Genomic DNA, 16,197 nt, shown 5'->3' with positions numbered 1-16,197 from the left:
AAAAAAACGTAATCTAGAATAAACTACCAATAGCCCTTAAAAGGGCCTTTTGTAGGGCATTGCCCTAAGTTAAACAGCTCTTTTACCTGAAAAAAAATACAATGACCCACTAACATTACAAACCTCCACCCCCCCCCCAAACCCACAAAATAAAAAAACTATCTAAAAAACCTAAGATACCCATTGCCCGGAAAAGGGCATTTGAATGAGCATTGCCCTTAAAAGGGCATTTAGCTCTTTTGCATTGCCCTTAAAAGGGCATTTAGCTTGTTTAGGATAATCCCAAACCCTAAACTAAAAAAAAAACCCACCCAAAAACCCTTAAAAAACCTATTACTAACCCCGAAGATCCACTTACAGTTTTTGAAGTCCTGCTTGAATGATCTTCATCCAGGCGGCGAAAAGTCTTCTTCCAGGCGGCCTCGTCTATCTTCATTCAGGCGGCAAATCCTCATCCAGGTGGCCTCTTCTATCGTCATCCAGGCGGCATCTTCTATCTTCATCCCGGCGGCGCGGATCCATCCTGAAGACATCCGGCACAGAGCATCCTCTTTATACGGTCGCCGCCGTACACTGAATCTTCAATGCAAGGTACGCTATTCAAAATGGCGTTCCTTGCATTCCTATTGGCTGATTTGATTTTGGAAATTCAAATCAGCCAATAGGATGAGCTACTGAAATCCTATTGGCTGTTCAAAACAGCCACTAAGATGAGAGCTTCTGGAATTCTATTGGTTGTTCAAATCAGCCAATTCAGCTCTTTTAGGAAATGCCCAAGCCCTAATCTAAAAATAATAACCCACCCCAAAATGAAAAAAGTAAATTTCGCATGGCTGATTTTTATTAGTATATTCTAATAGCTTTTTTTTATATTCTCCCAAAAATAAATTTCTCTAGTATTGGGTCCATGAATATTAAATAAAACATGCTCAGTTTTTATTTCCAGAGTTATATATCTTTCGTCTTTATCTATATCACATCTTCCTAGCTCATAATCTAAAGATTTTTTTAATTAAATTAATAACTTCTTTCTTTCTTTCTCTCTTTCTTTCTTTCTTTCTTTCTTTCTTCAAAAAAGTATATATTACTTCCCTAACCCATACTTTTATTAACTTTTCAGTCTCTCAAGCATTTAAATGAGATTCATGAATTTATACTATGTCTGGATAGGTGTTTCAAAACTGTTTTTTTTTTTATTGGAGACACAAAAGCCTCCAACATGCCATGATACCAAAGGACAGCAGAAAGAGAGAGAAGAAAAAAAAACCTCAACCTTTTTCTTTCTGTTTAATAAATAAAACTCTATCTTTTAAGGGACACTGAACCCAAATTTATTCAATTGTGATTCAGATAGAGCATGAAATTTTAAGCAACTTTCTAATTTACTCCTATAATCAATTTTTTTCATTCTCTTGGTATCTTTATTTGAAAAGCAAGAATATAAGTTTAGATGACGGCCCATTTTTGGTGAACAACCTGGGTTGTTCTTGCTGATTGGTGGATAAATTCATCCACCAATAAAAAAGTGCTCTCCAGAGTCTGAACCAAATAAAAAGCCTAGATGCCTTCTTTTTCAAATAAAGATAGCAAAAGAACAAAAAAAAATGATAATAGGAGCAAATTAGAAAGTTGCTTAATATTGCATGCTCTATCTGAATCACAAAATAAAAAAATTGGGTTCAGTGTCCCTTTAAGATCCAATATATAAACATCCAGCCATACATACTTTTTTAATTAAATAAAAAATAAATAAAAAAAAAGACTAGTCCAAAGTAAGTAACATTATTATTTCACTTCCCCCTCTAAATATTCTGATATCTCTTGTACTGTTTCAAATACGAGCATTTATCCATCTTTAGACTAATCTTGCTGGGTACAGCAATCTAACTCCCCTCCCCTCTTGACTACAATTTAGTGCAAATAGGTGTTAGTTATTTTCTTTTGCTTGATGTCTCATAAAAAAAAAATATTAACCTCTTAAGGACATATGACGGAATTTTTCCGTCATAAAACAATTGAGCAAACTGAAAGCTGTGTCCTTAAAGGGTTAAACAGTAAAATATTTTCCCCTTCTATAAACACATTCTTTTGTAGTCTAAAAGCTTTCATAATATTCAATTTGTCCTGAATATTCAGCACCTTGAATATTACTGGCCTAGCTATTTTTAATCCCTTCAAATCCTTTCTTTGTGGCACAATTCTGTGTGCTCTTTCTATTGTTAGAAGTGCTTAAATATATAAGTAAGGTCTCAGGTATTATAAAAAGAAATGGCAGACAAAGGGCTTTAACATAGAGATACATACATATACATGTCTACATATGTATATGTATCTATATATATATATATATATATATATATATATATATATATAAAAAATGGAGAGTGCCACTATTACTATATAAAAAATGTGTATAAATTGTGCATAAGCAACTGTTATAAAAAATTAGCAAAAAATAAATAACAAGTGGTTTAAGCACCCCACCCAAGTTCAGGTGTGCTCATTACAGTGTTAAAGAGTTGTGAATAAAAAGCCAGGGAGTCTCATTCTATTATGAAGAGTAAAAGCAGGAATGTTTCAGCCCTCTGTGGCAAAAGGACTTAGAGTAGGACCAGTCAAATTGGGGCACCTTGTAAGCGGTGACTGGCTAAGCAAAATATGGCCATATTGTGTGACTAAGTTCCCAATATTATTTAAAAAAGAATAGTTGTCTCTTGATGTATATGCAGGCAATTTTTTGCAGCAGTAAAAAATATGTTGTGCTTTTGAAAATGGATGTGCGCTGATACCTCTTTGTTTGTATAATTACTGGGTCATATTGGCAGCACTCCCAGATGTTGATTTAAACTTTTTGTAAGGTGTGCTAAAAAAACAAATTTTGTATTTGTATATATATATATATATATATATATATATATATATATATATATATATATATATATAAATGTCTATCTAAGTATATAAATGCATTTATGTATTTAGATCTGTATATATGTATTTACAGACATATATACATGTATAAACATAGAAATACAATGTGAAGATGGACCACAGAGGTTGTGTTAGTCCTATCCAATATGTTAGTAAGTTTATTGAATGTGTGAAGTCCAAGCGTATATCGCTTTGGGCTGGGGGTTATAATAACATTCACTAAAAATGCAGGTTTAAATGCAAGTTTTTGAAATTAAATGTATATTACAGTAGAGAATTGCTCGATAGGAACAATAAATGGCACAGAGCATACGTTTTTCCAAATAAAATATCACAATTTAATACAAGTTACATAAGAAAATATGGATCCATATCAATATTGGAATTATCTTAAAAACAATATTACGGTATAAACCTAAAACATTTAAAATGTGTGAAGTCTATCTGACAAGATCTTCACATATACAAGAAGGGGGACAATGATATAACAGCTGTATAACAAATACTAAATGTTCTAATAAAATAACAGTATAAATATAGCAGTTAGAAAACAGAATGGTGTGGGGAAATTATGTGATCTCTAGATAATAGTGGTGACAGTCCAAATTAGTGGGAGGTAGTTCAATCCGTGAGAAAACTTAAAATCCAAAGGTAAAGCAAGGAAAAATAAAGTCCACACAAAAATATATTTCCAAAATATATAATTCCTTCAAAAATGGTGATGTTTCAAAAAGATGGAAAAAATATATAAAAATGTAGCTAGTGTGTGCACAAACTAGTGAACGTGATCACTGAGAAAACAAAACAAAAAAAAACAAACTTTAAAATATTTTAAAAAACTTCAAAGAGCCCGTAATTCTCGAAAAATAGTTAACAATCAGCTTCCTGATAGTATATATTCCTGAGATTGCTACAGCAATAGTTCAGAAAAAGAAATCTAATGTATAAAGTGGTGTTTACATACACAATGTCCACGCCCACATTATGGTCAGTGCCCAATGGCGTAACGGGGTGTGAAATGTGAATACTTCATCCTGTCCCGCCTTCCATTCTGCGCTTAACTCGTGCGGTGTTAGGGGCATCTAAGCTTCTAGGAACTTAAGTGTTGATAGGGTATTGCACTATATGAAGTTCTGAGGGATGTATCTTTGCGGACTGACAGCAGGACTTAGATCATTTGCTGATTTGATCCCTTTTTCCAAACATCTGTATGTGATGAGTCCCTAGTTACAGGCCCTGGTTACCAACATATAGGGCATGGTAGGTCTTACTGACACGCACACGCTTGTAGATGATTGACTGATTATACAGGCTTCCAGACGATTGGTCGTGTAACGAGATACACATTTGTTCTCTTTATTTATTCTTGTTCTATTTATGTTTGTACACATGTAGGTTGCTGTTGTTTTTATGAGCACGATTGGCACTGATCACTCCACTGAGAGTGTTGTTGTGGTATCAATCTGATATTAAATTTCACAATGTTTTAAACTATATTTCACATGGTTAATTTATGTCATTCATATCGTGATGTTTACATTGGTTACTTACGGGGTGTATTTTATGAACGGTTATGATTGGCTGTTCTCTTAGGGTAGTGTTTCCAGGTGCCTGTTAAAAGGCCGTATGTTTGCACTGTTTGTTTGTCAGAGGAAGGCACTGGTTCTGTCCCGAAACGTCACACTTGAACAAAAGTTTTTCTTGTTGTCACAGATTTGGCCAGACCAGTGAGTGCTTCTTCCATGAACGTTACTATATATATATACATATATAGAAGTGCATTGTAGTCCTTTGCAGGTAAGATGAAAACATGAAAATTCATATTTATGCAATATTCATATTTACATTTAATAAAGTCTTATAGTGTGTATTTACTGTAAATATTTCACATTCCAATGTTCTGCACGTAGCAGATATTCTTAAATATATATATTTATATATATATATATATTTATATATATGTATATATCTATACCTATATATAATCATATATATATATATATATATATATATATTATAATATATATATATATATATATATATATATATATATAGGTATAGATATATATTGTTTAAAAATACCATCATATTTTATTTAGAAATATGTATTTATTAATAAATAGAACATATTCTTCTATGTAAGGAACAATGGAATGTGAAATATTCATATTTTCATGTCGGTTTATCGCCCTTCTATGGGGAAATAGGTTACCACGCGCTTGATATTCTAATTGTGCTAGAAGTAAGATGTTTGCACGCATCGGGTTAGTGCGAGAGTGATAACTTTTTACTTTCAACTTGTAATACGAGCGCTATCCGACGCACGCAGAACGTTTACTTCTAGCACAACTAACGCTCTTGCAATATCGCTAAATGCTCCACTCATAATCTGGCCCTATATATTTTCAACTTTCAACCACTAAATCAAAATACAGACCTCAGTAAAGAGAAGGCACAATCAGCCTTAATAGATTATGTATAGTATTTCCACCTTGAGCCTTTCTTTCTGCAGGTCACTTCTCTGGAAGGTACACTCAAGATACAGTATATTACCCAACAATATAATTTTAACTTTTTAATACAGAGACAAAATTACAATCCTCAGTAAAGAAAAATCTTATATCCTCTATATAAATCCAGTACAGTCAGTCTTAAATTATTATTGCATAATATCATCTAGTGACAAAAAACAATTGTATTTAAAGTATTCATTTTTCTTTTTCTTGCTTTTTCTTTGTCTGTTTCTTCTACAAGTGCAAAACTTCAGATTTTTTATATGCAGTATTTCAAGTATGAGGCTGTCCTGTTAACCATTCAACATATTTTATCACTAAACTTCTATTAATGATATTGGTGTTGATTTAACCCTTATTAAGAGGAAATTTTAAAATGGAGTTTCAACTTGCCACACTATCTACATAGATAGATAAACCTTCCAACTTTTATTTTTTCTTCATCTCCCCTCATTTGTCTCCTTCCCTTCTTCTCTTACCTCTTATATATTAGAAGTAGTAGTAGGAGGAATCTTTTTCAATTTTTCAATTTGTTGAACCAAAAGTTATATTCTAGACCCCCTAAGCAATTTCTTCTAGGCAATATCCTGAGCTTTTGGTACAGTAGGAATTAATAGGTAACTTTCCATTTACCCCACCAACTTAGTAAAATAGTAAATCCATATTTTTGTCTTGGGGTAATATGAAACAATGCCAGTGACCATCCCTTTCCCTAATGAGCAACTTTTTTCTTTAAGGCTGCACCCAACTTAGAAGACACCATCAATCAGATTACTCTAGGTTTTTAGGGGAATCTTTTCTTTTCAGAGGGGGACACCCAAAAAGGAAATATGTTTTATGGCACAAGTACCTCTAATGATAACCCTTCTTTATTATTCAGGCTCACCAGTGAAGGGCTCAATTTTCCTATCCTTAAGGGATATGTTCCAGGCTTTAACTCATGGTCTTTACTGTTCTTTGAATATGGCCAGCCCTTTGATACACATCCTGCATCTGACCGCTATCAATTCTCCCTTATTCAAATTGGGGCCTTTTTTCCAATGTAGCAGTCCAATTAGGCTACTAATCCTAGCAGCAGATTTCCCTGTGGTCTGCAGCATACCGCCTGACGCTATTGACAGGAGCTCTCGGCAGTCTAATCCTTGCTACCTAGAGAAAGCAATACATCTGGAAGGGTCGGGTTATTAGAGACCGGAGGATACCTTAGTCTCCATATACCTCTCCTTCCTCGCCTAATCGTGCATTGCAGTCAGACCACACACCGGTAACCAGGATGGTCTAGTCTTTATACATAGGTATATGTTAAACCACAGATCATCTAATATTATCACAGATAAAGGAAATATTTCTAAATCACAATTTATATTTAATTATTGTTATCATGCAAAGGATAAGATCAAATTCTAATTTTAAAGGGCCATAATATTAAAAAAATAAAATGACATGCTCTAATTTGTTATAGAGTATGTAATGCTAACACTAGAAATGCTCCAACTTTATATGTTTAACTCAGAAAAAAAGGTTAAAGCTATAAAGTACTTCTCAGAGCCACAGAGCACTGCTGGTCCTGTGCAGAAACACGTGAAAGTGTTTTGTGCATCCAGACTGATATTTATTCATATTTATTTAACAATGACATTTAAGACTGTAAGGCAGTGAGAATCCTGGTGTTTTTTTTCATGAAAGATACCATTCTTGAAAACAACCCATAGCAGATTACTACTCCTTATTGATAAAACCTGTAGATTTATTCTAGAATGCTTCCCATTTACAATGTATGTTTTGTTAATTTGTTATGTCCCTCAAACTCATTTAAGGGCAAAAAAGACAACTTAAATAGTTGTTTTAATAGACTATGCAGTTGACCTACATTGGAAACCTAGGTCTGCATTTTCACAGGTTTCCTTTGATTTGTAATTCTGTTTTCATGCTATAAAATGCTGTATACAGGCATTCCATGACTGTTCTGCAGAACTATCAATAACAACCTGGCATTCAATAAGCCGCAGGCTTTGCTTGCAGACACAACTGCAATATATTGCAAAACATCTCTTAAAATAGATAAAACACTATTTTGTAGACCAGTATAGGCATTAAAGAAATATTTTGAAAAAATTAACAGCATATTTTAATTTAGCATAGAGAAGCAAACCATTCATTTTGAAACAATGCATTTTTTTCCATATGCAAAAACCATACAATTAGTTTACAGTCAATTGACACATTTACTAGTCGTTGATTTTTATTTATTTTTTTGGGTGGGGGGGGTTATATTGTTGGCTAAATTATGCTTTTCTTTTTTTTTTCTTTTAATATTACCAAAATGTAAAAATAATTTTAAGGAATTATTTGTTGAGAAATTTGAAGAGGTCATTCCAAGGTCATTCCAAAGGTTTAGCGTAATCCCTGACTTAAGACAACTCTTGCTGTTGACATGAATCTCAATTTTTGGATCTCTTCCTTTTGTAATAACTTTAGTAGAAATGTCAAAAAGGAGACAAAATGAGTTAGAAAAAGCAGTGGAAATGCTGTTAGTCTGTAAGCTATTTCTATTCTATCTTGTAGAGTCCGCTGGGTAATTGAATTCATATTAGTGAGCTGAGATTTAAAACTCATAAGCAAAGCTATTATCTTCTTTATACTGGTCTGTTTAAATGTGTTTGTAACTCTGTAATACATATCTTGTCACCACCACTATACCCCTTGTAGTAAAACTGCAGAGAATATTGTTATAAATAAATGATAATGATGGCTTTTTTGGCAAGAGTTTCCAACATCTTTAATCCTCGAGGAATAATGGTGAACAGGAAAGTTTGCAGAAACATTGCTTTGGAAAAGTTTCTCTAGAAGCAGACAACTGGTTAATTAGGAATAATAGTGACCATTTCATAAATATTGTATAGATCAAGATATAATTTTCAGTTAAAATCACACCACGTTTAGGCATAATATAAGCACAAGTTGTATACTTCATGATAATGTAACTTTATATGTGAAAAGAATAGGATTTGAGCGTGTTTGCATATGTGCAGTGCAAAAAAGTGATTGGGTCTAACTGCCTTCTTCTCATCCCTTAAGGTGGTTTAGCATATGATTAGCTTATTTAATTAATAATAATTAAACGGACAGTCAACACCAGAATTTTTGTTGTTTAAAAATATAGATAATCCCTCTATTACCCATTCCATAGTTTTGCATAACCAACACAGTTATATTACTACATGTTTTACCTCTGTATTTACCTTGTATCTATGCCTCTGCAGACTGCCCCCTTATTTCAGTTCATTTGGCAAATTTGCATTTTGGCCAATCAGTGGTCACTCCTCTGTAAATTCATGTGCATAAGCTCAATGTTATCTATGAGAAACACATGAACTAATGCCCTCTACTGGTGAAAAACTGTTAAAATGCTTTCAGATTAGAGGTGGCCTTCAAGGTCTAAGAAATTAGCATATGAACCTCCTAGCTTTAGCTTTCAACTAAGAATACCAAGGGAACAAAGCAAAATTGGTTATAAAAATAAATTGGAAAGTTGTTTAAAATTACATGCCCTATCAAATCATGAAAGTTTTTTTTGGACTTGACTGTCCCTTTAACTAAACATATATTTAGATAACCAGACATGTATTGCTTTCTATTCTCAAGAAAATAAATATATATTTCAATGTACTAAATAATGGTCACACCTAAACTACCTATTATAAATACTGCAAAAAAATGTTTTTCCTATCATAATTACTGGTGCAAAATTGATAATCCACCTTACAAGTTTTAAATTACTAGTAAATCAAAGTGAGGGAGGGGGTTGGACAAGGGCGAAAGAAAGTGGAACACGTACAATTTGTAGACGTATTTTATAGCAAAAGGCAGCAAAATAAAAAATGTATGTATATTCTAATAATGTTATACTTTCATTAATGAAACATGTTTTTTGAAATTTTAAATTTAATGAATCTTTTAACACCCTTGACTGTTAGGGAGGCAAAAGTTTATCCATTGATAATACCCAAAATAAAGTTATTTCTTTATTCTGCAATAAAAAATACAAAATGAAGGCCTTCACACTTCAAATAAATACTTAATTGGCCTACATTTAAGAATCACCTGGCAGACAAGGCTCGCCCCAGCGAACCTATCCGCCCGGTACCGGCGGCCAGCGAGTAGCAATACTCTGCCTGCATTTATCATTGCACGAGCAGCTGCTGGTGCAATGCTGCCCCTTGCTAATGCGCAGCTAATCGCGCGCCAGCAGAGGCTGTTAATCACCCCGGTCGGACTTGATCAGGGTGATTTTGGTCCGCCAACTTAGGGCTGGCGTGCAGGTTTGGAAGCAGCGGTCTAATGACCGCTGCTTCTTAACTATTGGTGGCAAGCTTGCTTATGCAAGCCTGCAACGAAGCACCTTTTGCTGCATTGCTGCTAGCGGCTGCTGGTGGTTTCATTTGTACTTAAATATATATATGTAATTATTTCACTATTTACTTATTATTTTATTGACATTATTTACAAAATTCTAAAGCCAATTGAAAGAAGCAATACAATTAAACTGAATTTTTTTCTCAAGCACATTTTTAACAATTTTACAGGTACTTATCAGGGAGGTGTTAAGCAAGCTGGAACCAATCAGGCTATTACATTGGTTGGTGCAGTGGCTCCTCCTCCTACGACATTAATGGCTGTAGAATCAGAAGCATCTCATGGATTATCCTCTCCATCACTTCAAACTTGCCATATGCTGACTTTGTCACCAATCAAGATACCATTTATAGGCCCCCATTTGCCAGGTAAGAAATAATTTTATCTATTGAATTTCGATAAGGTGTTGATCTAAGAGAAATGGTTTTGTAATTGGCTTTTAGCAGACCACAATTCCATAACATCATTACTATTTAAAATTGCTTTGCATTACTTATGTCATTAATCATCTAACGGAAACACTGAGAAACCAAACTATATAAAGAATAGCATTATCATACCAGAAAGCAGGACATTATATCTCCTGGAATAATCAAACAGCCTTCGATACATTTTATATTGAACAATTGATTTTACAGGAAAATAATACATATGCTGTTGATTAATAATTTTCTTTTACTTGCTAAATGGTAAACAGCTGAGAGGCTTATTGAATTTAGTAGATAAATTACTGGATAAGCTTTTAAATTGAACATAAATTAGAGCATACTTGAATATAACATTGTATGACCCAATGAACAAGAGTTCTCACTCTTTTTACAAATCTGTTGTATTCGGTAGGGTTCTTTAAATGAATATTATTTCAATAAGTTTAATGCCACTGCCCTGCATATAGACATAGCCTTCAAAGTATGGGATGAGGAAGGGGAGGACCAGATTTAAAGCACTAAAGGGCTAAATAGTGGCTCCAGAACCCCAGGGTTGAACAAACAAAACATTTAAAAAACACTTACAAATTTGCAAGAATTAGCAGATACAGAGCATGGTTACCCCCCAGGAAATCCTACTTGCATAAATTTACCTGTTGTTGTTGTTGCTGCTCTCCTCAGTAAGAAGCCACATGTAATTTATTTGCTGTACAGATTTGAACAATTTCATTGTAGCCTGTAGCAAGATCTGGTAAACTGCAGCATACAAAATTAAGGGATCTTATTATGATTGGTCAATACAATTTATGTACATCTATGTACTATGGGCCCAATCTGTTAAGCTGCTTATTTAGCTTTGGGGCCCATAAGTATGCTGCTACTTAACCTCTCGGCCACCTAAAGCATGGTGAATTTCAATCAACCTGATCTGATTGCGATGATTGACAGCCCCTGCAGTGAGCGGCATTGCACAAGCAGGATCTTGGGCAGTTTTAAATGTGGGTAGCAGTTGCTGCCCTCTTGCCGCAAGGTAGGGTGTACAAGCTTTATGACAGCAAACCTTGTCCATCTGGCACATAATAAATGGGGCACTATATGTATAAAAGGATTACAAAAATTGTAAAAAATATTGCTGTCATGTAATTCTTTAAGGTGTGTAAAAGTTCATGAGCCTACCTCAGTATGCTCTCATGGAAAGGAGCTAAGATTTTGTAAAAGATGATAAGAGAAATAAGTCAAATTGATAATAGATACCAATTGAACATTTTGTTTAATAAAAGAAAGGAATAATTGTGTGTTCTGTCTGAATCATGAACATTTAATGTTCCTTTCAATATGTAATGCCCACTCCATTTTCTTTTGGGAGTGTAAAAAACTAAATTAGTTGAAGTAAATACCAAGAAAAACAGGCAAAATAAATAATTATTGGACATTTAAAAAGTTTCTATACTTAAAGAGACTATAACCACTTTGAGATGCTATGCTAATATAAAATAATAAATTTTATATATAAAAATGCTCTATAATATACTTTCATTATATATTTTGTCCCCTTTTCCTGTAATTCCATTTTGACATTGTGAGCATTTTATTTCCCATTGAAAATGGAAGTGCAGAACATGTTTATATTATACATAGCCAATGGCTGCACACTCTGGTAACCTATTTATAACTGTTTCTCATTGGCCACAGAAGAGAAAGTAACCTAAGTTTTATACATGGCAGTTCTCATTGTTTTATAGACATTAAAACTTTACTTTCATTTTGTCAATAATTAAACAACTAATGAAACTTTAAAAAATACATCTACTTGTTATTCTCAGACTAATCTTTTCTTTGGATGCATCATTCTAGTTAGCATTTATTTAAGGACAGATTACAAGTATAGCAGTACCAGTTAAGTGGGAGCGATAAGGGGTTTATCACGGCTGTTTGTGTGTGTCGGGTTTTTCACTCATAACACACATTGAAAGTAAACATGCTCGATTTAGTGCAATTGTAGTTAAATCACGTGGGGTTAGTGCAACCTCAGAGCTCTGGTTAACTGTTTTGCAATACAAAAACGTCTAACAGAACACATAAAAAATACAGTCAAACGTACAGTTATACTCCTAACAACACTATCTAATAAAAATTATTCAAAAAGAATATTGCACAAAAAAGTTATAAAGTCTCAAATATGAGGTCTCAGGTGTTAGAAAAAAAAGGCAGGCAAAAGGCTTTAACACTGAGATACATATATATAAATATCTGAAGATGGATATGTATGTACATATATATATATATATATATTGTATATATATATATATATATATATATGTCAATGTGTATGTGCATATGTTTTTATGTATTAATATGTGTATATATATATATATATATATATATATTTTTACAGATATATATACACATAAACATGTACAGTAAATACATATGTTCACATATATATATATATATATATATATATATATATATATATATATATATATATATATATATATATGTGCATTGGAGCCCTTTGCAGTTAAATAGATGAAAACATGAAAAAGCATATTTATGCTATATTCATATTTAATAAAGTGTTATGCTGTGTATTTGCTGTAAATATTTCACATTCCAATGTTCTGCACATAACAGAATATGTTCTATGTATTTAAAATAGATATTGCTATATATATCTTTATATATCTACGACTATATATAATCATCTATATTATTATTATTATTATACTTTATTTATAAAGCACCAGCATATTCTGCAGCACTGTCCATGGGTACAATTCATTTAAATAAAACAATGATTATAAAACTTGTAAGAGACAAGACAAAATATTACAAACACATACAGGAGGAATTAAAGGGCCATTATACACTTATTGTTTTCTTTGCATAAATGTATTGTAGATGATCTATTTATATAGCCCATAAAGTTTTTTTTTTTTTTTTTAAATGTATAGTTTTGCTTATTTTTAAATAACATTGCTCTGATTTTCAGACTCCTAACCAAGCCCCAAAGTTTTATGTGAATACCGTCAGCTACCTTCTCCAGCTTGCTCCTGTTTGTGTAAAGGGTCTTTTCATATGCATAAGAAGTGGGAGGGGGGAGTATCTTATTTCCCATTTGCAGTGGGCTTTCCAGCTACCTTTTCAACAGAGCTAAACTGAGAGCTTCTAAGTAAGTTTTTAAACAGTTTTATACTGGATTTTTATATCAGTATCTGTGCATCTTATTCTTTATAGTAGTATCTATTACATGCAGTTATATGAAAATGAGTGTATACTGTCCCTTTAAGGGCCATATAGAACTTACAATCTATATATATATAAATATATATTTTACCAAAATACCATAAGATATATGTAGAAATATGTATTTATGAATACATAGAACATCATTTTCTATGTGAAGAATATTGGAATGTGAAATATTCATATATATTTTCATGTAAGGTTTGCGCACTTGCGAATATGCAATCGTGTTTGCTCCCGGGTAGGGTGTTAGGTTTTTCCCCTTTTTTGGCTCCATTGACTTCTACTGGGGAATAGGTTATCATGCACACAATGTTCTAAGTTCTACTTTTTAAATGTGTCCGGTCAGTGTGCGAATGAAAACTGTTTGCTCTCAACTCTTTATACAAGCACAACCTAATGTGTGCAAAAAGCTTACTTCTAGCACAGTTAACGCTTGAGTGGTAGAGTTAAATAGCATTCCACTTTGAAAATAGCCCTTAGTGTTTAATGTCCCTTTAAAGGAACATTCCAGACAAAATTGGAATGCACATTTGTGTATTTCAGTTTTGAATAGAAACATTTTTGCAATATACTGTACATGTATCAGCATAAATACATCTTATAAAAGTTATGGCTGTTTCAAGAGTGTACTTAAGTATTCTTCGTACACCGCCATTTTGAACACAGCACCTGCTCAGAAAGCCTAAGGTGCTTGTATCATCTGGTGATTATTTGAATTGCTGACATGATGCAAGCCCCACTTGCTCTCTGATCAGCTGCAGTATTCAAAATGCTTGTATATAGCTTTGCTTCACATACACATGCATAGAAAATGCTAACACTAAAACAGTGATAACTTTTACTAGAATATTTTGCCAGTGTACTATATTTATTTTGTTGTTGTTGATTTTTATTAGATACAATATCAAAGACATACCGGACTGTTTGGCATGAAGTATAATAGATATCTGGATTATAAATAAATGTCCCATGTTACTGGGTGTTAAATTGTGCAAAGTCTCTGATAATTGCATTATCTGTAATGAGAAAATCAATTATATATAACAGTTTTAATAAACTTATAACATTACAAGGTTGACCACCTAGAAAGAAAGAGGGGGGAGAGGGGATAGAGGGAAAGAGGGGGTTTGCCAGTGTATTTATATTGCAAATGTATTTCTATCCAAATATGTAATTCATCTATGTGCATTTCAATTCTGACCAGAATGTACATTTAATTAGGTATTTTATGGCAGATTTAATTTTGAATTAGTATCTCTTTAGAATGCTTAGAGAACAATATTCATTTTTCTGTAATGGAAAACTATTATTGTGACTAAATAATGATCCTGTGTTCAGGTAAGGAAACCCTTTAAATTTAGACATTTATGTGATTGCTGAAGACTGAGAAGCACTTGTCTATATTCATTAAAGCTTACTGGGACTGCAGCATATGATAGACAATGGGCATGCAAGGCCGCTCATGGAATTTAAGAAAGGGAAATGTTGTATTGATTACTCTAAAAATTAGCCTCTTAGTGGCAGTGAGTTGGTTGAATGAAGGAAATCCTTGAACATCTTTAAAGCTTTCTTGTAGAGTAAATGTATTTATTAAGCTTTTTTTTTTATTCAATACAATTAGTCTTTAAATATGTGACACACTCCCTAAAATGAAAGAAAAATAGTGCATACAAATTTAGATTTAAAAATAAATGTAACCACCCAAAATATTGCATATAAAATGATTTACTTTATGCATTATTTTATTTTGGTGCTGGGCACTGTCATGTTAAACAAATAATGTCCTAGAGGGTCCTATTTTCTTGGGACCCTATTGGATTCTAAGGGAAGCAGCTTGCTGCTCACTGGGCCTTCAAAATCCCACCCCTTTCTTATTTAATTCAAAGGCCTACATTCAATCCAAGTTTATCTTAAAATGAATATCTTGTGGAAAAAAAAAACTTGCTGCAACACTGCAACTCAAAATCTGTTCTAGAACTCAAGTTACAGGTCAACCAACCTAACCCATAAAATTGAATTTATAAAGGAGAATTTTTAATTGAGCCTTATTTGAATGGAGATTATGGGGCCGATTTATCAACAGTTGGACGGTTGTAGCGGATCATGCCTCCCTGACATCGCTGAATGTCGACAGCATACACTGTTGGCATTTAACATTGCATAAGCAGTTCTGGTGAACTGCTTGTGCAATGCCACCCCCTGCAGATTCACAGACAATCGGCAGCTAGCAGGGGGTACCGACCAGGTTGATTGCTGTCCGCTGCCTCAGAGACGGCAGACTAGTTAAGGAGCAGCGGTCTTAAGACTGCTGCTTTTTAACTGCTGTTTCTGGCGAGCCTGAAGGCTGAAGGCAGGGGGATCAGGGGCCATTCGGCCCTTGTTAAATCGGCCCCTATATGTGAACTGTGTGATTTTGCTTTCTCACAAATAAAATGCAATGTGAATAAACCAAAGTAACATGACTATAGGTCTCTTTTTTTGTTCTAGGACTGGCACCAGTTTTATAGGAATGGTGACTGTCTATTTAACAAAATATACTATTTATCATCATTTATCATTAGTTTAAATATTTTTTTGAACTAGGATATATTGCATATGAAATTGAAATACAGTGAGAGTTGTGTGCAGCTGTTCTTAAAACGTGCATTTGTCCAGTTTAG

The 16,197-nt window shown here is 33.3% G+C and overlaps 1 protein-coding gene across 1 annotated transcript in view; it reads left to right on the top strand.

Annotated features, from left to right (window-relative positions):
• TCERG1L (transcription elongation regulator 1 like) overlaps positions 1-16,197 on the top strand; it is a 381,274-nt gene that overhangs the window by 76,244 nt on the left and 288,833 nt on the right. Inside the window, exon 4 of the mRNA XM_053691741.1 lies at positions 10,031-10,228. Within this exon, the coding sequence (XP_053547716.1) occupies positions 10,031-10,228 (198 nt within the window). The remainder of the gene's footprint in view (positions 1-10,030; positions 10,229-16,197) is intronic.

The sequence above is a fragment of the Bombina bombina genome, chromosome 9 (genome assembly GCF_027579735.1).
Source record: "Bombina bombina isolate aBomBom1 chromosome 9, aBomBom1.pri, whole genome shotgun sequence".
Lineage (NCBI taxonomy): Eukaryota > Metazoa > Chordata > Amphibia > Anura > Bombinatoridae > Bombina > Bombina bombina.
The sequence above is the reverse complement of the archived record's forward strand: the minus strand, read 5'-3'. Positions and strand labels throughout refer to the sequence as shown.